Source organism: Ruditapes philippinarum, unplaced genomic scaffold, assembly GCF_026571515.1.
Source record: "Ruditapes philippinarum isolate M1 unplaced genomic scaffold, ASM2657151v2 ctg1235_1_1_1_1, whole genome shotgun sequence".
In the NCBI taxonomy this organism is placed as follows: domain Eukaryota; kingdom Metazoa; phylum Mollusca; class Bivalvia; order Venerida; family Veneridae; genus Ruditapes; species Ruditapes philippinarum.
In genome coordinates, this window is record NW_026855406.1 from 139,207 (window position 1) to 164,061 (window position 24,855).

At 33.1% G+C, this 24,855-nt stretch overlaps 1 protein-coding gene across 1 annotated transcript in view; it reads left to right on the forward strand.

Moving 5' to 3' along the window:
* LOC132743178 (T-complex protein 1 subunit alpha-like) overlaps positions 1–15,783 on the forward strand; it is a 31,036-nt gene extending 15,253 nt beyond the window's left edge. The window contains exons 6-12 of the mRNA XM_060731706.1: positions 893–1,074; positions 2,538–2,664; positions 4,788–4,963; positions 5,734–5,857; positions 13,264–13,456; positions 14,020–14,183; positions 14,923–15,783. Coding sequence (XP_060587689.1) covers positions 893–1,074; positions 2,538–2,664; positions 4,788–4,963; positions 5,734–5,857; positions 13,264–13,456; positions 14,020–14,183; positions 14,923–15,127 — 1,171 coding nt within the window. The 3' untranslated portion in view covers positions 15,128–15,783. The remainder of the gene's footprint in view (positions 1–892; positions 1,075–2,537; positions 2,665–4,787; positions 4,964–5,733; positions 5,858–13,263; positions 13,457–14,019; positions 14,184–14,922) is intronic.
* The last annotated feature ends 9,072 nt before the right edge of the window (positions 15,784–24,855 follow it).

Here is a 24,855-nt window from a genome sequence, read left to right on the forward strand (position 1 = left end):
TATCAGGGACTTCTAGCTGACATAAATCAGATGCTGTTAAGTCATGGTTCTGGTGAAGAACTGCACAGGGCATTTCAGGGGAAAATATTAGCATTTTTAGGAGAAATATATTTATTTTGGGCTAGGGTAAACGGCCTTTATTCGGCTGTAAAATACAGGAAAAAAATCACTGCTGTAATGATGTGGTGTGTCTATAAGAAAGTCCTGTTAATATTGTCTGATCAAGATCTTTATCAGGGTATTTTCTCCCTGGTACCAAGGACTGAAATATGGCTCCATCCCCAATCCAATATAACCTATTTTTTCCCATTTTCAAAACAGCAGTCAAAAATTTGAACTGTTTGGACTTCTTAACAAAATTTAATTGTTTTGACTTGTTTCATATAAGGAATGACAGGTTTTATGATTATGCATATATGTTAAAACACTTTATAAGTCATGTATAAGGGAGAAAAATTCTAAAATTTCCCAAAAATGTTGGATTATTTTCCCCAGTTACGGGGCTCATTTCCCAAATGTCCTTATATAACTTTGTAAAGGCATTGTGTGTGGCCATTAGATTACTTGATAGGGGTATTTTTCCCACTTTGTTTGGTACCTGCGCTATTTCCAAAACAAGTGAGGAATATTGCTGATGCATAAATATGTTGTGAAAGACAAATGAAGTGGGGATATGTCTCTTTTGCTTCACAATTACCAAAATGCAAACAATAGGCTCCATTTTGTTAAGTGGTTACTGACATTTTAATATGATGACAGTAAAATGATTTTATAAACTCGACATTTGAAATATTTTTATAGGCCTTCAATTGCAGAAATTCACAGAAAATGCACACACTTCAGAGTTGATTTTCTGCCTTGGAAGAGTTTTATTCCTTAACTTATCTATCAGTCAGTCTGATTTCTTTTCAAACATGGTGGTAGATGCAGCACATGCAATTAGGATGTCAGATGGTAAAGGGGGTTACAGATATCCAGTGAAAGCGGTGAATATACTCAAGGCTCATGGACAGAGTTCTAGTGAGAGTGTTCTCGTTCAAGGATATGCACTCAATTGTACAGTAGCCTCACAAGGTGAGTGTTTTAACCCATTTACCTATTGAATTTGTGTAATGTGTTTGCGGTGCTGTGAATTTAGAGAAGTCCTATAAAAGCTAAAAGGATTTTAATATCAAAATAAAAAAATTGAGATACTGTAAAACACTTATTTTTCGCGAGAACCTTATTTCGCGAATTTGAGGCAAAATGTCCAAAATAATTATTTCGCGTCAACATGAATTCGGGTCTTCCCGAAAAATTTGAAACCGGTAACCGACTGTCAAAAATATGTCAATAACGTTTGATAATTATTTGATATGTGTCAACTGTGTTTGTCATGTATTACTGATTAGCCATTCAAAGGCAAGCAGACGAAAATCAATTAAACGGTACTGCAATTTGCCTAACCTGTAGTAAACGATTATGTTAACCCTCCGGCTTAAACTGTAGTACAATACAATAGGATACAATAAATAGAAATGTTACAAACAACTCGCAGGTGCTAAAGTATTTGTACCAAATACCAAAACAGTTATTCTGAAAATGTATTGAATACACTTGAATAGCTACATGATGTTACTATAGAACTGATTTCGATACTTTCCCACAGATATCTTTCCATGTGTACGCATTTTCGGATAGTGTTCATTTTCGGACAAGTGTATAGACAAAGTGAAATATTCGCGAGAAATATGAATTCGCGTCTTACAAAACTCGAGAATATTAGCGAAAATAAATTTCTCGCGAATAATAAGTGTTTTACAGTACCAATAGGTTTAGAGTCTGATCAGACTGGATGAAGGGCTAATGTGCAGGATAGCCTGGCTCTATATCAAAGACTAAAGTTAATTACTTAAAATTCCAGCAGGTTGTGGGTTATGATTCTATATAGAAGCTCAAACCTACCAAAATACAGAATTGCTTCTAGAGTAAGACTTTAAGCAGACAGAAGGGGCAATAGAACGAAATTTTTAAGGGCACACAATGTTGATTTTAAAACTTGCCTTGTTTATATCAGTTTAATACATAAGTGCTTGGTGGCATAAAACTACTCAAAGTAGATGGGAATCTTTCAGAAATTTTATCCTTTGAAAGTTGTTTAACATTACTACTAGGTAAGATTTCATAGATATATTATTACTTAAAAGTTGTTTTACTTCCGCTAAGTTTAAATTTTCTATCAGTTGTCTTGGTCAGGCATATTGGTCTTTGCCATGGTTACATTGATTGCTGTCAGACTTCACGGTAGTGCAGGCTTACCTGCTGCTATACGGATGGCAAAGGCTAAACATTTACATTCCAGGGTTAGGATTTATGCAAGGGGCTCTTGGTGCCCTTCTTCCCTCCACCAGGTCCAGAAAGTCGTTAACATCTCATCAGTGCCTCAGAAACTCGACATTAAATATGTAATAAGTCATAGAGCAAGTCAACATTGAAAGGAAATTTTGATTTTTACTGTTATTTCAGTGAGAATAAAATGTTTGTCTTAATATTTTCAGCTTCACCGAAAAGGATAAATGGGGCAAAAATAGCGTGTTTAGACTTCAGTTTACAGAAGTCCAAGATGAAGATGGGCGTACAGGTGTTGATAGAAGATCCCAGTCAATTAGAATTAGTTAGACAAAGGTGAGTGAACACAGTAATACAACAGTCAATAATGATAATAAACATGGCGCAACAACCAGAATGTAGTGGGAGAAAATGAGCAGGTTTTTAATCTTGTGACTGGCCTTACACTGCATGGTAATGCTGTGTTGTTTTTTTTTTAGCGCTTAGAAAAAAGGTGGAGATATATCCAATTCAGTGGAAGGGCATTCAGGATTTGTCAGGTGTGTGAACAGTATTTGTGTCTTTCTTGGTTGTAGAAAGTTTATAATGAATGATGGAACCTGGTGCTTGATCATTTTGATCTCGTCTGTTTGAAAAAAAAAATCGAGCTATTGTGATCTCTGCGGCATTGTTGTTGTGTAGTGTAGCACATTATAGTTATCCACATTATACTTTGAATATTTGTGTTTTTCATGACAAGGTGCAGTTGGTAGACAAGGGGTATAATTCTGGAAGCTATTTTTAATGAGTTATGCCTCTTTTTAACTAAGAAATGTTAACAGATCAATGTTAACACCGCATACAGTGCTCTTGTTTATAGTATACTCGGTTCCTATGATATCAAGGGTTCTATGATATCAAGGTATTTAAATTTTCTGAAACTACTAGTAAAAGCAACACATGATGATGCTGATATTTGTAAAACTTGCACACTAGATTCATTTTCATCTGCCAATAAATTTAATTTGGTGAATAATGAATATATTTGTGGCAAAAATAACTATTTTATAAAACCTTCATATTTTACTACCATTTTCCTTAATGGTTTTTACACAGTCAATTAAAATATGTTTTAAATACATATACTGACATATAGTCTGTTCATATAGTTTTAATTTTATAGCAAGTTAACTGTTGGAAGTTTTTCACAACTTTACTTGAAAGTTTTGACCCATCTATCCTTCCATACTTGCTTTTTGTGTCGCCTCTACGGAGTAGTGGCGACATATAGGGATCACTTCTCCATCGTCTGTCTGTCCGTCTGTCCGTCACAAAACTTGTCCGGACTACTCCTCATAAACTACTGGTGCAATTTCATCCAAACTTTACAGGAATGATCAGTACCAAGTCTAGTTGTGCATATTGTCAGGATTTTCCGGTTCAATGATTTTTGTCAGAGTTATGGCCCTTTAATAATTTTTAATTTTAAAGTTTGTCCGGACTACTTCTCTTATACCACTAATGCAATTTCAATGAAACTTTACAGGATTGATCTGTAGCTCAAGTCCTTGCGCATATTGCACGGGTTTTCCGGTTGAATGATTTTTGGCCGAGTTATGGCCCTTTGATAAAAAGGTTTCTTTTTCTGTGTGTTGCCAGATACACAAAAGCTTGTCCGGACTACTCCTCATAAACTACTGGTGCAATTTCATCCAAACTTTACACAAATGATCAGTACCAAGTCTAGTTGTGCATATTGTCAGCATTTTCCGGTTCAATGATTTTTGTTTGAGTTATGGCCCTTTAAAAAGCTTGTCCGGACTACTCCTCATAAACTACTGGTGCAATTTTATCCAAACTTTACAGGAATGATCAGTACAAAGTTGTTAGTCTAGTTGTGCACTGTCCGTCTGTCTGTCCGTCTGTCACAAAATTTGTCCCAACATGAAATTGGCCATCATGAGGCGACACATGTGATTACTGATCGCTCTTGTTTGGGTATTACCTTGATACCCTAGTAACCTCCTCTGAAATTACCCAAAATGGCAGACATTGAAAATATTTTAAAAAATGTCATTTTTATTGGTTCTTTTGAAATAATTTTTTGACAAACAGTTCTGGAAAAGGTTCAATTATAAGATGGAAGTAAAATCTCATTCATTTATGTTATTTATATTTAAATATTTTTCTATAAACGATAAGTACCTTGATATCATAGAACCCCGGGCTACTAAGGGTTTTTATTGTAAACAGATTTTGGATCCATATCATTGGTAAAAATCAGTGTTAGTTTCAGCCTGTAAATTTAAATGTCTCCCGTCCCGCTCAACCTAATTGGTTGTTTTTTGTTGGCATGTCTGTTGCCTCAGATAAAAATGAAAATCCTGAGTAATTAACAAGTGGACCATGCCAAGTGCTAAATTGTTGAGATGCTAATAGTTGACTGGTATATTTTTATACTTGACTGGTATATTTTACAGGGAATCTGATATTACCAAGGAAAGAATAGAGAAGATTTTATCATCAGGGGCAAACGTTATCCTAACAACTGGTGGTATAGATGATTTATGTCTAAAATATTTTGTCGAGGCAGGGGCTATGGCGGTAAGGAGGTGTAAAAAAGTGGATCTGAAGAGAATTGCCAAGGCAACTGGAGGTAAATTTAAACGAAACATGTTATTTTAGATCTCTGTAAACACTTATTAATACTGGATTCAATATTAATAGACTAAATGTATGCTTAGCTTTATAAGGAGAGCATCAGATTAGTATTCCAGGGGTCACAAGTTCAATTCTCAGAAGAGATGAAATATCTCCCTGAAAATAGACCTCTGGAACATCTGTTTACTGGAGGTTTGTCCATCATGGCTGATTCGGAAATTATATTGTTATGAGAATTTGGTTGATTATGAAGAAATTGGTTTCTGGTTAGTTGAGGAAAGCCAAGTTACGACTTTTTATAAAAAAAGAAAAGAGTTGTAAAATTATCATAAACAAAAGCAAACAAAAATAAACTGGTACAGATCCAGGCTACTTTGCTGACCCATACAGTATAGATTTGGATTTTAAACCCTCTGCAGGTATAAACAAAATCAAAACAGTATCAATCCATTATGATAATATAAAAACACCGTTGCTTACCCTATAATGCAGTGGTGTTACTACAGTGAAAATATTTGGTCTTTTGTGAATGAGTATTTGTAGTGAACACTCTTTTATAAAAGCATTAAAATAAAAAAAAATAAAAAAGTGACAACAAAATGACTTGACATTCTTCAAAGCCATTAGAATAGGGTTGTTATTACAACCTAGGAAACAACACCGAAGAAAAGTTGATCAATGAAAATATGATACAAAATATTTAAATAAAAAACATAAGAGTGATATACTTTCCCAAAATATGGAAATGTTTTCTCTTATTTTCAGCTGTTCTGATAACAACCTTAGCCAACCTTGAGGGTGAGGAGACTTTTGAACAGTCATTTTTAGGTCACGCAGATGAGGTCGTTCAGGAAAGAATCTGCGATGACGAACTCATTCTTGTGAAAGGGTATGTAGCTTGCCTTTGCCCTTTTACCAGTATTGATTGTGAATGTTGCTGGTAACATTGTTAAAGTGTGAAAGGTTATTCACATCGCTGAAAAGTTGTCATGATAATTTCAAAATTCAGAAAGAATCTGTTTTTTCTATAGAAGTCTTCATACATGCTCTAAAACCATTAAAAAAGAAAAAAAAAGGGGGGGGGGGGAAGGGGAATCAGAAATTTTTCATAGGACTCTAGGTAAATGAAGCCTTAAACAAAATTTTAATGTCAGTACCTTGAGACACTAACTTTCAGTTTTTAGTATTTTTTAATTTACACAGTAGAGTTGTTTTTTTAAGAGGTAAAAAATTTAATATTGATGTCGTCATTATACGTAAGGGCATCAAGTCATGTCATGTTGCCGTGGTAAAGATGACTCCCAGAACTTTGCCTGTCATATTCACTGATATAATAAGGTTATACAAGTGGGAAATAGCAACAGAAACATTTCCATGTTGGTTAGACCTTGTAGGTCTTATCAATTTCCAGAATGTTTAACATTGTTTTACATGTTTTGCTTAAGACGTTAATATGTAAAATCTAATTTTGCCTTGTTATGTTCAGATTGTTATCTGATAACATGCTACAGCTAAAACTTGGCCATTCTATCCCTTATCCACTGATTATCTCCAGTATTCTTTACTATTTGTAGCTAGCACTTGTATTTGAGAAAATTTCAGCTTTGATAACAATAGGAAAATTGTTGGCAAGGGAGAATGGATTTAAAATCTGATTTGATACACATTTGCAATGTTTTAACAAAAAGCCATTTTTGCCTGAAAATTAAGGTGTTTAGGGGGATCTTTACAAATTTTCGGCTGTGTTGGTGTGATGTAAAACTCAATCAAACAAGCAAATTTTCAGGAATATTATTCATATACATATAGTTGTGACATTTGGAAATGGTCTTTATTTGTCCTAAAAAAATCTAAAATCTTTTGGGTTGGGATAGGAAAAAGGGAAAATGCAACATTTCTATATTTGTAAGGCATTACAGGTTTTGTCCATTTGCTTGAAATTTAATGTTATTTTCCTTTTAAAATTTTAATGCATTTGATAGAATTTAACTTGAATTATTTTGCCTGTCATCACCACTAATACAAGAGGCTTTACAAATGGGATAAAGTAATAAAAGAATCATCATGTTGGTTAGATCTTATAAATTAGTATAAGCTATTTCCAGATACTTTATACTTTATATTTCACAACAGATTTATAAAATATAAAACAAGTCCTCTCCAGTCATATTATCCCAGAACTTTGCCTGTCATATTCACTGATATAATAGGTTATACAAATGGGATATAGAAACAGAAACATTTCCATGTTGGTTAGATCTTGTAGGTCTTATCAATTTCCAGAATGTTTAACATTGTTTTACATGTTTTGTTTTAAATGTTAAGATGTAAAACTTAATTTTTGCCTTATTAGTCCCCTACTGGTCTTTTATTGAATTAGATTCTACACTTCTCAGGTTTTGCTGTAAATGTTGCTTTTATTGGTCCATTATGACCCAGTATGCTTTTATTGTTATTTCTCATGAGTCCCATTACAGTTTCCAAAAAGTAACTCACTGGCCAATTACCTGAATACTCATTTGCTTCTGTCTTTTTTTTGCATTAAGTACAATTATAGTGATTTAGACTTTTATGTGGAAGTTAAAATATTACTTTTTACATTTTGCTACAATTTTGACAATCATTTTAACATTCAACACTTCTTTCTTCAGGTTGTAAGCATCATACATGCCCTAAAACCATTATTTAATTGATTCAAACCCTATTCTTGCCCTTAACACAGAATGAAAATTAACCGGCTTTTGAGGCACAATGTGTCTTTAGGGTAATTACTGTGAACTGTTCCCATGTTTATCCATGGAACTTTATACTTCTCACAAATTGTGAAAGATAATGAGCACACAATTTTTAAGGTAATAACACTTTTATCAATTAAATTCCAGAATTAATGAGAAAAGATAATAATTATACAGCTAGGAGCTTGCAATAACCTTAACAATTTATAGCTTTTATCTTTCATCTGATTTTGATATATGACGGCTATTGAATTTGCACTGAGGTTTGTGATCTATAAAGTGGTTAAGAGGGCTGATTTCTTTTTACTGTGAAGGTTTTAATTCATCTACAGTAAAGTAGTTTATGTAATGGTGAATGCCCCACTTGACTCAAGTTATATACTAAGGAGCATTAGATCTTGTAGAAAATTCCACTATGATGTCACAAACTTTCTATTAGAATTTCCAACCTGAACTGGCTGAGACAGATTTATATGCCACTTTCAATTAGTACATTTCATCAAGGGTCATCTAAACAGAGAATTTTTGTGACAGAAACATTTCTTTCTTGAGGCTGAAGAAGTCTGCTGACTTTGTTCGAAACATGTTTTGATACTTAATTTGTGTTGGTTTTTGATCCAATTGTCCTTTGTTTAGAATTCAAATTCCCGAATTACTACCTCTGTATTTTCTAGTACAAAATGGTTATGCTGTTGGGATAGAGCAATTTGAACATTTTACAGCTTCATTTAAACTTTTTAATTTGAACTGTTTATTCTAGAATGTTCCACATTTACCAGGAACCTGTAGGAACTGAAAGTGATGAACCTCCTATGTCGATAGTATAGAGCCAGGCCAGCCTATACATGCATGTAATCTAAATAGGCTATATACTGCTGACCTCCTCAGTCTTTGTATTTTTAGACTCCCTTAAACTATCAATGGACTGTTCTAAATTCAAAGCAAGCAGGGGAGCGGTGGCTTAGTGGTTAAGGTGTCTACCCCTTAACCGGTGGATCATGGGTTTGAGCCCTAATCAGGTCACAACCATGTTTCTTCATATGACACCAGTACTGGTTAGTTCCAGGAAGTGGACTCAAATGTGATTAATATAATTTGCAAGGACTTGTTTCGCAATCAAGCTTAAATAAATATGTTTAAATCAAAGCAAGGCAAATTTATTAAAACAAAATCAGGTTAAGGTAAGTAAGATAAGTAGAAGATAAGTTTCAGTGTTTCAAGGCATTTGGACGTAAGTTGGTCAGTTCAATGCAACAAATCTCTTACAAGTCAATGATACCTGAATTTCCCAAATTACTACCTCTGTATTATCTAGTACAAAAGGTTATGCTGTTGGGATAAAGCAATTTGAATGTTTGACAGTGTAGTTCAAACTTTTTTGGTGAACTGATCTGTTCTTGTTTTAAAATATTCTACATTAAACTTCACAATAACAGAGGAGAATAAGCCTTAATGGGAGTAAAGCATTTTGATAATGTGAATTTGTTTAAAATGGAAGTTCTCTGTAGTATAATAAATATTTACAGTGATAGTATTTAGTATCAGATATAACAACAGATCACAAAAGAATTTATTTATAAGGATGTTGTTGATGAATGTAAGTTACAAGATCTGCTATTACAACTATTTATATAGCAGATGATAAAATCTTTATAAAAAAATTATTTAGAACTTAAACCGCATTTTTTTTTTTCGAGCAATATTTTATTAGAATACTACAATGATACATTTCTATTATTTTTATAAATATTTGAAATACTTATGGAAAATGTGTCCATTGTAGATCAATCATCTCTTGCTACTTAAGGTTCGAGTCGTGAAAGTGTGTTTGATTCTGTCATGTCAGAAAGCTATATCCAATTAGCTTACGCATTGTCTGTGGTTTTACGAAGGTGCCTGTTTTTGCTTGAAATAATGCACAAAGGGGCACCTGAGTTTGTCTTCCACCAGTAAAGCTGGAAAGTCGCCATACGACCTATACTTTGTTGTTGTGACGTAAAACCCAACAAAAAATATTATAATTTAAATGTTTTAAAAAAGTTTTTCTGGAAGTCAGTGTTTGCTAGAAGCTATTCTGTTTTAAAAATTGGTTTACTTGTACATTGGTATGATGTCAGATGAAGGGGAAAAATCTTTGCTAGCAGAATTAGATATCCCAGAACTTTGCCTGTCATATTCACTGATATAATAGGTTATACAAATGGGATATAGCAACAGAAACATTTCCATGTTGGTTAGACCTTGTAGGTCTTGTCAATTTCCAGAATGTTTTACAAATACATCTTTAAAAAACAATAATTTTCTCATACTTGTTAATTTATTTTCTTGTCTGTTAAATATGGCAAAAGACATTGACTTTATATACATTTAAAAAAGAAAGAAACAATTTTTAATGTCTTCACAAGAATATGAGTAGGTCCACATAGTCTATGGAGTCAATGAGAATTCTTCTAATGTCCTCTTATATATATATTTAAGCAGCATGCCTCTAGATTCATGCTAATTGTAAAAAAAAAAAATGTATTTGAAAGTAAAATATTGTTAAGTGGAACACAGAGAGTAAGTTACCAAATTAAGAGAGATGAAAATAATTCAAAATATGCAAGTATAGTCCTTACTGCATTAGTCAGACAATAAAGACAGAAAAATCAGTCATTAATTGCACATAGCATGTAAATTATTATTGGAATTTCGAATCTTTTTACTTTTCTTTGAAGTCTTAGTACACTGGAGCCGTGATATAGCGCTCATGTTGGGGTCCATGATCTCAAGACAGCGTTGTAACGAGTAACTTTTTATAACGCTCATTGTGTAATTATAGCGAAAATAACGCATTACCCCACCCACCGCCAAAACATATAACGCTTGTTAGTGAAAATGATTGTTTACTTTAATATTACTTACCTTCCAATGGATATCAGTCCAAGCTTTTTAACCAGGTTTTCAATTTTGAAAATCCTGGTTATTAGATTGGGTTATGGCGGGCGGATGGGCGGCTGGGCGGATGGGCGGGCGGGCGTCAAACGAAATTGTGTCCGCTCTGTAACTCTTCAACCCTTTGAAGAATTTTGATGAAACTTCAGACAAATGTTTACCACATCAAGATGACGTGCAGAACGCATGTTCCGCATGGCTGGGTCCAAGGTCAAGGTCACAGTGACATTAACATTGAAAATCCTGTCCGCTCTGTAACTCTTCAACCCTTTGAAGAATTTTGATGAAACTTCAGACAAATGTTTACCACATCAAGATGACGTGCAGAACGCATGTTCCGCATGGCTGGCTCCAAGGTCAAGGTCACAGTGACATTAACATTGAAATTCCTGTTTACATGATTTTAACTTGATTTGGCAGTCAAAGGTCATATCATCTTTGGAGGTAATTTAAAAAAGATATGATATATTATTTCATGTCTACTTTGTAACTTGTTTTTCATTATACAGAATTATCAATATAATTATAGTGAACAAATTCTTCTGTGCTGAACTCGTCCTACATTTCTCAACGGATTTTGTTCAAACTTTCACAGAAGCTTTGTCATCAAGCACCCTGGCACATATTGTCGGGGTTTTGTGATTGGATAGTTTTTGACCTAATTATGGCCCTTTGTTTTTTTCCTTATACATAATATTATAGTGAACACTTCTTCAGTGGCAATTCCTCCTACATTATTCATGTTTTACATTGCACATAGTTACATTGTTTGTTGCTTGTATTTGTATTTCAAATACAACATATTTATCTACAATGGTGATAATTGAAAACCTGGTTTCATGGCATTGCCATGTTTCTTGTTTATATATTATTATTAATTATTTTGTAAAGCATTACTGAATATCTTTAATATAAACATGAAATTTACGAATTAAAAATATAAACCACGAATGTACAATTGTTTATAAATTTCCAGTAAAACAGCGGTGTTAACGTGTGTTATGTGTGGTCATGAAAATTGATACCTAGTGGATGGGACTAAATTAATCGTCTTTCCTGCTGTCTCTTGTGAAAAAATCAGTCATCCTCAACAACTTTTTTGCCGATAGATCCAAAGTGCATGCTTTTTAAAATTAATTGTACGCTTGGGTGATTTACTCAACTCTTCGGTGTTTGCATGTTTTAGCTAACAGTTTGATACCTGACTGATCAACTGTTCAAAATGAACAAAAGAGCGGATTAACGCTTACCTGTGTATGACTTCACACCTTCTTATCATGAGTGACGTAATTATGACTGTTTATTGCACTCGACTGACACATTGAACAAGCGTTATAGTGGATAAGGTGCGGTATTGATATACGTGGAAAAAAAATTATAATCGGCGAAAAATACGATTTTTTTTTTTGGGAGCCAAGGCATATGAGCGTTCTACTGAGATTAGCGCTATACCGAAGAGCGCTGTTACGCGGCTCCAGTGTACATTAGTACATTTTCTTCAAGCTTAATTTTCTTGAAATATTTTGACTCGTGACATCTTGAGGGGTGCAGCTTTTATGTCAATTTATAGTAACTACTTTCCCAAATTACTACCTCGGTATTTGATAGTACAAGAGGTTATGCTATTGGGATAGACAAACTTGAACATTTAACTAGTTGGTCAACACTGTGTTGCATTTAACTAGGAATTTCAAAAATGCTCTACATTTGCAACAGAAGCAACTTAACCTTTACCATGCTAAATATCTTAAATGGACTTGTCCATTTTATAATATGGACAAATCCATTTATTTGAATAGGGATTTTTAATAACATCTATAAAAGTTAGTGTTATGGTGATAAATATCCCAGAACTCTGCCTGTCATATCCACTGATATAATAAGGTTATACAAATGGGATATAGCAACAGAAACATTTCCATGTTGGTTAGACCTTGTAGGTCTTATCAATTTCCAGAATGTTTGACACACAATTTAAGAAAAAAGATAAACAAAAATCACTTTTAGCATTAGACTTTATTTTCAGTATCAAATGCATTTTTAGCTCACCATTTTCATTGTCACGACCCACTTCAAAGTATATTAACAAGTCTTCTTCCTGTCATTGAAAGAAAAGTTCAAGTTAAAATATAAAGGCTCCCAAGTTAGGTACAGTGATTGGATGTTACAAATGCTAGTAATTGCAAGTCTGGATACACATTGAAATGTATAGGTACACAATTACAGGGCACAGTAACTTTGTTTATCTAGTGTGCATTTGTTGTCTGGCATTTGTTAACCATTTTGTTTAATTTCTCATTTATGGTCATTTTCTGTAATTGTAACACTAACAGATAACTGTGAATTTGTCCTGGCCTATTCTATTCACTGAAATGTCTAAACAGATCTTTTTCAATCCTAATAATTATCCCAGAACTTTGCCTGTCATATTCACTGATATAATAAGGTTATACAAATGGGATATAACAAACAGAAATGTTTCCATGTTGGTTGGACCTTGTAGGTCTTATCAATTTCCAGAATGTTGTACATTAAAAATATTTTTTCATAAAGCATGCCACCCGAAAACTACTTACTATATAATAATGTTTGTACAAGTTTTCAATCTGTGATGTTCTATTTATAGAACAAAGGCAAGATCGGCGGCCAGTATCATCCTCCGTGGAGCGAACGATTTCTACTGTGATGAGATGGAACGATCAGTACATGACGCTCTTTGTGTAGTGAGGCGTGTCCTAGAATCAAAGACTGTTGTGCCAGGGGGTGGGGCTGTAGAGGCTGCATTGTCAATATACCTGGAAAATTATGCTACATCACTGGTAAGTGAGATTTTCGGGGGATATTTATTGAGATGTTTATAATGTTAAGAATCCAGGCCATGTATTCCTTCATATATATTATCGTCACCCTAGTGCAATTACTGATAAACCCCTATTAAATTTAACAGGACTTAAGCTGTTACTGCACTGAGGTTAAAGTATAGAACATGGTTAACAACACAGAATTAAAAAAAGGATACACTTGTTTTGAAAGAATAATTATGCTGTAAAATTGGATATTTTTGTAAGGCCAAAATTTGAAAAATGAAATGAACAAATTTGTACTTTCATGAATTTGTACATTCTGAAAAATTATATGCTTAGATACTTGCCGAATGTTTTTCATGTATATTTTCAATTTGTGAAACAAATGAAATTTAATCCTTTGCAAAATCTATGATAACTTAGCAAATTTTCATTAAATGATGCATTTTAGAACATATTTAAGCAGGAATACTTTTGAATACATGCATTCCTTTCACTATATATATTTCATTTACATACATCTATCTGTTGAGGACTTTTTATCTGACATTTATGTAATATTTTTTAAACTATTACAGGGTTCAAGAGAACAGCTGGCTATTGCAGAGTTTGCCAGGTCACTATTGGTTATACCTAAACAATTGGCTGTAAATGCGGCACAGGACTCAACTGATTTAGTGGCCAAACTAAGAGCCTACCACAATATGTCTCAAGTTAAACCAGAACAGAGAGAGCTCCGAATGTAAGTTATAATGCTTATACAAAATGAAATATTGTTCAGTGGTACCTACATATTTCGTATTTTGCCTCCCAGGTAATGAAGGCTTTAGTAGCATTTCATTTTAGGAGATATGTTAATTATCTGTTACTCAGAAATCATGTGGGATAGGTAGGTGATCAGTTGTGGAGAAATTGGTAATGTCTGATTAGGAAGCCAGTTAGGTAGACAAACAAACAAAAACAAAACTTTGTTAAAGTTACAATAAATGTGGGAAAGTCTGCATGTTCTTAAATTTAATAATTAACATTTTTTCTTTAATGTTCCCATACAAGAAATGAAGAATTTTGAAGCTCAACAGAGTAAAGATATCAGGCATTTAACAAATTAACAACATATCAATGAAAACTTGTATGTTCATTCAATTTGCCTTTGTCATGTTATAATAAAAAGAAGTAAAGATTAAGTATAGCAATGCAATAATTTTCCAATTTTAAAGGATATAGGCGGGTAGTTTTCTAACCATCGTTCCTGGAGAGTTACACCAGTACTAGACTACCTTCCTCCTTGCTAAACTACCAAAGCATCTCCCGGGGATCGAACCCACGCCAGAGAGGTAGTCATCGACTCTAACTCTCGACCACGGAGGCGGTCTTGGGATAAAAGATTTCAATGTAAAAGATCATATTGATTGCTCAATCTTAAAATATTTTATTTAATTTTTTATATATATAATGTATATATATTTTCTTTATCAATATAGGGTTGGTCTTGACTTGTACAAGGGAGTTGTCAGAGATAACAAGAAAGCTGGAGTTCTGGAGCCGGCCATCTCAAAGATCAAATCTCTAAAGTTTGCGACAGAGGCGGCCATTACCATCCTCCGTATTGATGACATGATTAAACTGGCCCAGGAACAGAAGCAAGGCAGTGCTTATCAGCAAGCGCTAAGATCTGGACAATTATAAATTAAAACTTTTGACAAAAATTATATACCCTCGGTACAAAATTTATTGTAATAAAGTTCTCAATGAACAAATTAAACTTAAGAGGTGAACTTTATGGATAAATATTTGAAAAGATGAAATATGTATGTTAGGAAAGATATTGGTAAAGTGCAAAACTATTTATAAAATGATCAGGGGAAGGAATTACACTTGAGGAATATCTAAGTTTTTCTAAATTTATGATATTTACCAAATTTTTACTTTGGCAATATTTACGTTTCCATTCTGATATACAAGCAATCGAGTTTGAGGTAAAACAAATTTCATCAAAAATTTTATGAGTCTGGGGAATCGTATAATTCAAGTCACAAATGTAGAATGTCTAGCAATGGATTGAATTTTATCACATCCTAAGTATTTGATGTCAAGAGTGCTCTGGTAACTTATTTATAATAGTTCCTTCTCTATCATGATTTGTTGGAAAGATCTTGATGAAATAATTTGTACAATTATATATTTAACATTCTTAAATGTGCTAAGATGCTTGAATACAGTGATGTGTTCACATATTTTTGTCATGATTAATTTATTTATGAATCCATCCCGTCATTTTTCTTGTCTAATTGTGATGCTTTTTTTCTTTTTTTGTATGAGCTAATAAAATTTTTTTTATAGTACTTTGGTTGTTTGTTGAAAATTTAATAATGTTGTCGTGTTATTGGAGTTTAAAGTCACTGATTTCTAATCCCTTGCCCTCCATAAATTTGTTGCTAATCTCCTGGGAACAATGAACATTTATATTTCATTACAAGAAAAATTTAAAGTGCGTTTAAATCCAGGAGAATGGGGGTTATTTTAACTAAAAAAAGGGAACTTTTAAAACAAAAGCAACACGGGTGTAAAAGCCTTATTTTTAAAAATTAAGGTCACCCAAGTAATTGTGAAATGCTTTAAATCTACAGAAACAAAGGCAGAAAATACCAAACTAAATTATTTACATCATTGATCTACCAGCAAACAGAAATGTAAATACAAAAACCCAAACCATGGACAGCAGTAATAAATATTTATAGATCGGCAAATTACTAATATCACAATTATCATTTGTAATTGTAAATTTTGTATAATGACATTTTTGACAGAAGATTCTTTCAAATTCACAAGATTCAAGCATCATGATACAGAAAAAACTGGAATTTTATTTACTGAACTTGACAAATACCTTTTCCTGTACAATGGTTGTAATTCAAATGGGAAAACTGAAAATTGTTGGCAGTATGTGTACTAGCGTGAAAACGAATGAATGTGCGCATTAATTTGAAACAATGTCAATTTGCTGGATGAAATTAGATTTAAAATTGATATGTTTTGTTCCCCAAGATGGAAAATCCAATAGATCACAGAACTCTATGACACCTTTGTAACATAACTCGCTGTTATTCAGTATCGCTTCAACACCTGCATTTATAGGAAGTTCAAAACGATAAAAATCATCAAGCTTGTTATTACACATGGATTATTCGCCGTATGAATTATACATCAGCGGGTGTTTCTAAATCCGCATTGCACTACTTTCATTAACGCGTGATGCAGGGCGTTGAACTAACCACGATCGTCCATGTACAGTCTTAATAAGATAAGCTTGCAGTAATTACAAATTTTCCATGTTGGGGGACTCTCAGGATTTTCTCTCGTGACAATTTTTATATATACAAATTTTTAGATGTACAAGTAAAATAGAAACTAAGATGATAACATTTCTCTTTACCGTGATATACGATCGAATGTTCAAACTAAGTTCATGAATTAAAATACCCAGAAAAAACATTCAGAGTTTTTTTTAAAACATGGGTAATTTGCCAACTAAGATTGGTAATACTTTGATAAAATAAATTTACTATTGCTTAATTAATATAAACAGACAAAAGCATAATCATTTTGAAATCTATGTAATCGAATTCTGTTTGGAATTTGACGACACATTGTCAGACCACAAAAATCTTAAATTAATAAAAGATTACAAATGATGACGAAGTATGCTAGCTGGCCGATATTATAATAGTAAATATCAATTGCAGAGAGAATGAAAGCACTGCGCACGTGCAATAATGTACTTTGTAAAGTCCCATTAAGTATCAAAACTACTATTTCAAAAGCTTTTTGTGTTCGGTATTCTGTTACAATTTCCAAAAGGTTAAGCATTGGTCATGACTGAGCCATGCTTGGCTTCTTTAGGGTTTCTTTTGGCAAAAAGTACAATTAAAATTATTTAGTATTTTGTTACCTTTATGGCAAAAAAATCACTTTCAGCGCTATTTCGTAAGGTGGTAAGCATCTTAACGGATCTAAATCTATTATTATAGCCGTTCCTGGACGGCGATATATACAATTGACAAGATTTGAACAGTTCTACATGTACACCGCCTGCCTTTAGCCAATCAAAGCGAATAATTCAGTATCACATGATAATAAAATGGACCTCAAAAATCTTCAATGAGGGATGCTTAAATGGACTTGCCCAACCGCGAGGTTTTGTCGAGTTACTTATTCGTGCAACTGAAAAAATACCATTATCAATCATACAATGTACGAACTCAGTACTAGTCTTTAGCAAATTGCCATATTTTTTGCTATATGTCATTTCTGATTAGAGAATGTAGTTTTAAAAAGAGTATATTTTGTTTACTTTCCAAAACTATGAGTGTTGTTATTGCATCATAATCGCATATAGCAGTTATAGTCCGTAGACAGAATCGCAAACTTATTTTGTTTTCCAAAATGAGAAACGGTCTCACACCAGATAAGTTATCGTCCTTCGTTCCACCATCAGTTGGAGAAACGTCTAGGTACAATTTTCGAAATTTTTCTGACATGCAAACAATAACATGCAAACAAGAACTTCCCTTTACCATAATGCATTTCTGCCATCTACTTTGAGAGATTGGAACTTACTATCAACAGAAGTACAAAACTCAATATCTTTGTCCTTTAAAACGCAACTTATTGGTTATATAAAAAAATGCACAAATACTATTACATATGTGAATGGCAAGTCATGCACACACGGCTCCGAACAGAATGGAGCTCTTTAAACAAGCACTTATTCAGAAAAAATATGCCCCCCTCACCAAATTGTCAATGTGGACTCCTAACAACCACTTCTTCTTTGAGTGTCACTTCTATAATTATATCAGACTATATGATGCTGCTTCTAACATTTGTACTATAACAAGTCATACCTTTCTAAACGGAGACCAGAATCTTAACTATGACATTAATTCTAAAATTGTTCAAGCAGTTCATGTACTAGTATATATACGTGAAATTAACCGATTTCTAAAATAATTTACCAACTTGATCTATCCGAATGAATCTTCTTTACCTTCTTTCTAATTCTATTCAATAATTTATATTCTTTAAAAAGAGATCTTTTGAACAATAGCTAAAGTCTTTGATTTGTTTCGTTCCAAACATGTTAAAAGTTAACTTCATTGTTTCAAACAATATTGCAAACACTGTCATAATTTAACTGCATTGTACAAATATGTAGAAGACCTTTATAAGCTTTATAGTTTTCGGCTCTAATCCTTTTTCATGCGTGTATCTACTTATCGTAAATGTATTAACAACATTGTTTGAAAAACTAGCAGTCGAAGGAGTATGTATAACGTAAATTCCATTTATAGCATATTCACAGACATCAATTTTAATGTGCTGCAAGTAACTGTTGTTAATTACGCAAGAAGCTAATTCTTTTTGCCGATTGATGCACGTACTTATTAAATTAAGTAGCGCATGAAGTCTAACTTATTGTACTACAAGTCAAGTTATTGTTATATTTTACTCATGGGCAATACTGAGTATCTACCTAGCATAATCTAACTGAATGCGTCAAAATATTTTGACAGAGTAAATCAAGTATTTTTTGTTGGCTTTATGTGTTGACCACATACAATAAAGTATTAGACAAGAAAGGAAATATTATTTCTATATTCATGGCTGAACGGCGATTCCAAGCATTTTTGGAAATGCTAATACTTGTAACAACATTACAAAGCACACGTTTTTCCTTACAACAGAAAGAAAAAAATCACCTCTGACCGCTTGTTTTGGAAGAGTATTTAGATGAGTCTTTAACTCTCTGTGTTTCTTATCTTAACTACATAATGGATTTCAGGTAGTTCTGTATCATTAGAGAGATAACTTTATCACAGTTACTAACAGCTTTTGGGAATTATATTTTAATCAGGAAATGGTAATGACATACCGTTTGAAATAATCTTATTTGGGATTCAGTTAGCTTCTCATAATTTTCAAATATTATTGATGATCCAGTCGAGTATTTTCCTCTCTATAATTTATAAGAGACAATTGAATTATAAATCATTTTGATTTTAAACACGATAGCAAATATATGGTTTTGAAAAAGGATAAATATTGATATAGTATTACCAAACATACATTTATACACTCGCACCTCATATGCAAATACAGTACATTTGTTGAATCAGCTTATAATCATCCTGTGGTAGAAATAGAAAAAAAAATATTTAGCTTAATATAATACGTTGAAACAGTCAGTATACACTAGCAATCGTAGAATTAAATGAGCCGCGTCACGACAAAACCAACATAATGGGTTTGCGACCAGCATGGATCCAGACCAGCTTGCGCATCCGCGCAGTCTGATCAGGATCCATGCTGTTCGCTATCAGTTTCTCTACTTGTAATAGAGTTGTTAAGCGAACAGCATGGATCCTGATCAGACTGCGCGGATGCGCAGGCTGGTCTGGATCCATGCTGGTCGCAAACCCATTATGTTGGTTTTGTCGTGACGCGGCTCAAATGTATAAGGTAACATTCATTAAATCTTGGCTGAAACATTGTTATAATAATTTATATCTATTGAGAAACTTAATTGAAAAAATAGAATTGTTCTGATCTGAAGTCAAAATTATTTTAAAAATGAATATCATTTTAAATGAAAGGTAGGTAAAATGCAAGTAAAATTTCAGCTTAGTAGTATTTTGTTTTACTGTATATTTGATTTAAAATTATTGTAGTTAAAATGTGTCCTTCCTAGAATATTGAAATATTCTTTTACGTTTTACAATGTAATTGCATTAGCTTTACGAATTCGAAAATCTTCCCTGATGGAAAAATAATGACATTCGAAGTGCTGAAATCAATAAGTATGATGTTATTTATAAAGCTGAAACATATTTCAATGGCAAAAAGATGTTTTTAAAAATGTAGACAGTAAATCTACTTGTTATAAAGTATCTCCAGAAGCAAAGAAAGGACGCTGCTGCAGAATTATAGCAATGATGTTATAACATACTAGTAAAACTTAAAATGAAAAAAAAAAAAAAATGAAAAAAAAAAAAAAACAACAACAACAAAAAAACAACAAAAAACAAACAAACAAACAAAAACGAATTGGTGTCCCACTAGCAAGCCAAATATTATTTTTTCACAATTTCTATCGTTTGATTAGAAAATATTATTGAAAACAATAAGAAATTACCTTAAAAGGTATTTTTCATTAGTCAAGGTATTTTCCTATACATTTATCTCCATAGTTAAATTTAAATAGGATGAAATAGTTTAACGACGTTGATAGAACGTCATACTACTCATAATGGGCATTACAATAGGCAAAAAAAGGATGATATAACATAAAGGAAAGTATCCCATATATACCAGTCTCGGTGGTGAGCTTACTTTTCACCGACAAGGTTTGTGTGCCATGGGACCTATTCACAAAAGACTGAAACTGAATGTTTCGTTTCTTTGATTTATCCAAAATGTCGTAATTTTTTTTGGAAATTACCCCAAAACAGCGTGAAAATATATTGAGTCGATGAAAATCACATACAGTTTAGATTATGTCTGTTTATGAGATAACAAAATGTGCAGTATATCTTACACAGTCACCCTAGCACCGGCTAGAGAAATATTAAATCCTCAACAATTATAGAGTATTGGATAAGTCGTCAATAAATGGAAATTCTAACTGGGATGGTGAAGCATTACCATTTAAAATGAAGAGTTTTTGTTTTTTAACATTATCTTCAGACAAAACCTTTTAAGCCAAATCCTTGGAGTAGATGTTTTAATTCATATTGACTATTTATACAGACGTTTTTGAAGACATAAGTTCAGATACATTCCGCGTACTTCTAAGATATCGGAATTCGTATGATCACCTGCGATGCAAGAATTAAGAGGAATCAACGTTTAACGTAAAATTCATGTGACTAGATAATGCGGCTTTTAGTTTTTTTTCTTTTCAAAGTGCCTTTTTAAAAGTCATAAATGATACTAAAATATTAAAACGTAATGAGTTCTAGTTACACATGACTTTTGACACTTTTACATAATTATATTTTATCACAATTAAACACTTTGATTGTGATGTAATAATATATTAAATTACATGTACTTAACACACGTTTTATCAGTTATTTCATATCATATACGAACGCACGAAAGACCGGTAGGGCCATTTCATCTCCATGAATTCCCGATTTCGTCTTCACGAATTCACAATGTAAACTTCGTTAATTCCAGTTTTCAACATACGAATTCACGATTTCAACTTATTTCAACTTCACGAATTCAACTTCCTGAATTCACGATTTCAACTTCATAAATTCACGATTTCAACTTCTCGAATGGACGAGTTCAACTTTATGAATTCACGATTTCAACTTCACGAATTCAACTTCGTGAATTCACGATTTCAACTTCACGAATTCACGATTTCAACTTCATGAATTTACTATTGTTCTATGTTGAAACTGCAAATTAATATGAGTAAAACAAAGGTGATCGAACCAAACACGATAACCTTTGTTTTACTCGTTTCAACTTAGAACAATAGTTAACAAAAGTCATTGAGCATATTTTGAAACGAGACATAATTACTGTATCGTCTGCATAAAGAAGAACAATTTCTTTAGATATGTTTCTTGGCGATATGGGTTTGATTGAGTTTGTGACCGGGTTTTTTTTCTTCTAAGTAAGACTCTTAATCGTGCAAATGTATAGAAAAAAAGTATTTTATTCCGCAGACCGACCCTCCATATGTGGCCAAAGACCACTCTAACTACCCCTCTCACTACCTCTTCAACTATGAAAAGTTTTTTTAACACTTACAGGATGACATACAGGAAACATACCGTTTGATTCTTAAACTGTTCAAAGAGAATCGATTTGTAATCATATTCTAGGATATCATTCTTAAAAAGCAATTAAGGTATGTGTTTGATCTTAAAATAACAGATAAATATAGTATCCATTAAGAACGCTTAAAACGACAAAATTGAAATATTGCAGGCTCTGTTTGATTGAGCCAAAGTGATATATCCGTTCTAAAACGTTTCTATTTTAATAAGCTTTCTTTTTTAGCTAGTAAGTAAATGTATACAAAAATTTCTAAAAAGAAAGTTTCCAACACTTGACCTTTTTCCACTTATACATACCAGGCCAATCGGAAGTACTGTATAGTCTGACCAAATTCTAAACTATTTGCTGACCATCTTAACTTAATGGATTTGTCCAGCGTTGAACTTGGAACGGTCCATTTGAAGTTAAAAGGCTTACAAAATCAAAATACCAAACGCATTGATGGTGGAAAAGACTAAAATTATCTTCAATTCCAGTAGCTAAAGGACCATGTAGCTAGGAGACCCCGTTAAAGAGTCATATAAAAGTATAGCTTAAAATGTTTTAACCATTTGAGCCGCGTCACAACAAAACCAACATAATGTGTTTGCGACCAGCATGGATCCAGACCAGCCTGCGCATCCGCGCAGTCTCATCAGGATCCATGCTGTTCGCTATCAGTTTCTCTACTTGTTATAGGGTTTGTAAGCGAACAGCATGGATCCTGATCAGATGCGCAGGCTGGTCTGGATCCATGCTGGTCGCAAACCCACTATGTTCGTTTTGTCGTGACACGGCTCATTTGACAAGCAAGCAACAATATCTGCCGCTGAATCATCCACATCATGCTTCACCTTCATTCTAAATATTTAAAAAAAGGACAGGTAAAATTATATAATCATCAGGGAATACAAAAAAGTGACTGAGAAAATCAAAGTTTTAATAGAACGGTCTTTTATCGTTTCCTTATGTTCTAGAAAAAGTACCTATTTACTTATTGCTTTTTTAAACAAAACATTAACTCAAAAAGCTATTCAAGGACGTTTCTTATTTCCTAAATTTGGTTTAAGCAAATTAAGAAAAAGATTATTGCTTTTGTAAGAGAAGTCTTCGAAAGAATTGGGACGGGGTTAATTGCTTCATAGTTAAAGGGCCCTTCTTAAAACAATGATAAATTAAATTAAATCATTTTCGTCTCGCAATTTTCGGAAAGAAAGTTATACATTTTAAGAGAACAATATGTTTCTTAAATCTGTTTTTTATATTTATCTAATAAATCACACTACCATTTTGAAATAAATACTTTGATAACATTATCTCCTAGTCTTTCCTTTTTTGCCACTTTTCAACAAGAGGATAAACAGTGTTAGACATATTCAATGTAATGTTAAAGAGTAAGTTTATTCTACTCAGTTGCAAACTTTTACAGAAAAGGGACGAAGAGCGCAATTATTATTTTTTATCTTACCTTATTTATTCACTAAAAGTTGTCATTTTGATAGAATGAATATATTTAACACATAACATGTTGAAGTAACATGATCTATTCACTCAATGTTTGCAAATACATATGCATAAATAAAGATGCATGAAAAATATAAGACAGTATTAACAGTAAAATGTAAAGCATTAAAAAGAGCCTTTTCATCTTGTAATTGTTCTTCTGTGTTTTCTTCGTATAAAAGATCAGCATTTATATAAACGATGATTCCAAGTTCCAAACGCCTAGATGTTTCTGAGTTCTGACGACTGATATCTGATTACCGTTCACTGCAAGAGGAGGATGGATAATATTAGAAACCTGTGATGAATTAAACAATGGCTAAGTTTTTAAGGTTGAAAGTAACTAGTCATTTACTCAAAAATTCAGTATTGATTTTTACAAACATCCAATGTCTACTAAAACGTATAAATTGTGTTTAAGCTTTAATCGTCTTATATTAATATTAATTTTTAGTCGTGTTATATCAACATTAAGCTTTCTTTATGCATCAATATATACATACGCATATTTCTAAACCAAAAGCTTGAATATAATAAACTTGCTTATTTACTATTTTAAACAGCAGATGCCAAGCTCAATCTGCATTATAAGTATAGGGCAAGTCTGCACTACTAGTATGGGGCAATAGTCATTCTGTTCTACTAGTATAGGACCAGGCCAGTGTGCACTACTAGTATAGGGCCAGGCCAGTGTGCACTACTAGTATAAGGCAATGCCAGTTTACACTAGTTGTATAGGGCCAGGCCAATGTGCACTACTAGTATAAGGCAGGGCCAGTTAACACTAGTAGTATAGGGCCAGGCCTGTGTGCACTACTAGTATAAGGCAATGCCATTGTACACTAGTAGTATAGGGCCAGGCCAGTCTGCACTACTAGTATAAGGCAGGGCCAGTTTACACTACTAGTATAGGGCCAGGACAGTGGGCACTACTAGTATAAGGCAATGCCAGTTTACGCTAGTAGTATAGGGCCAAGTCAGTCTGCAATAGTATTATAGGGCCAGGCTAGTCTGTACAACTAGAACAAGGCCAGGTCAGACTGTACTAATAGTAAAGAGCCAGGCCAGTCTGCACT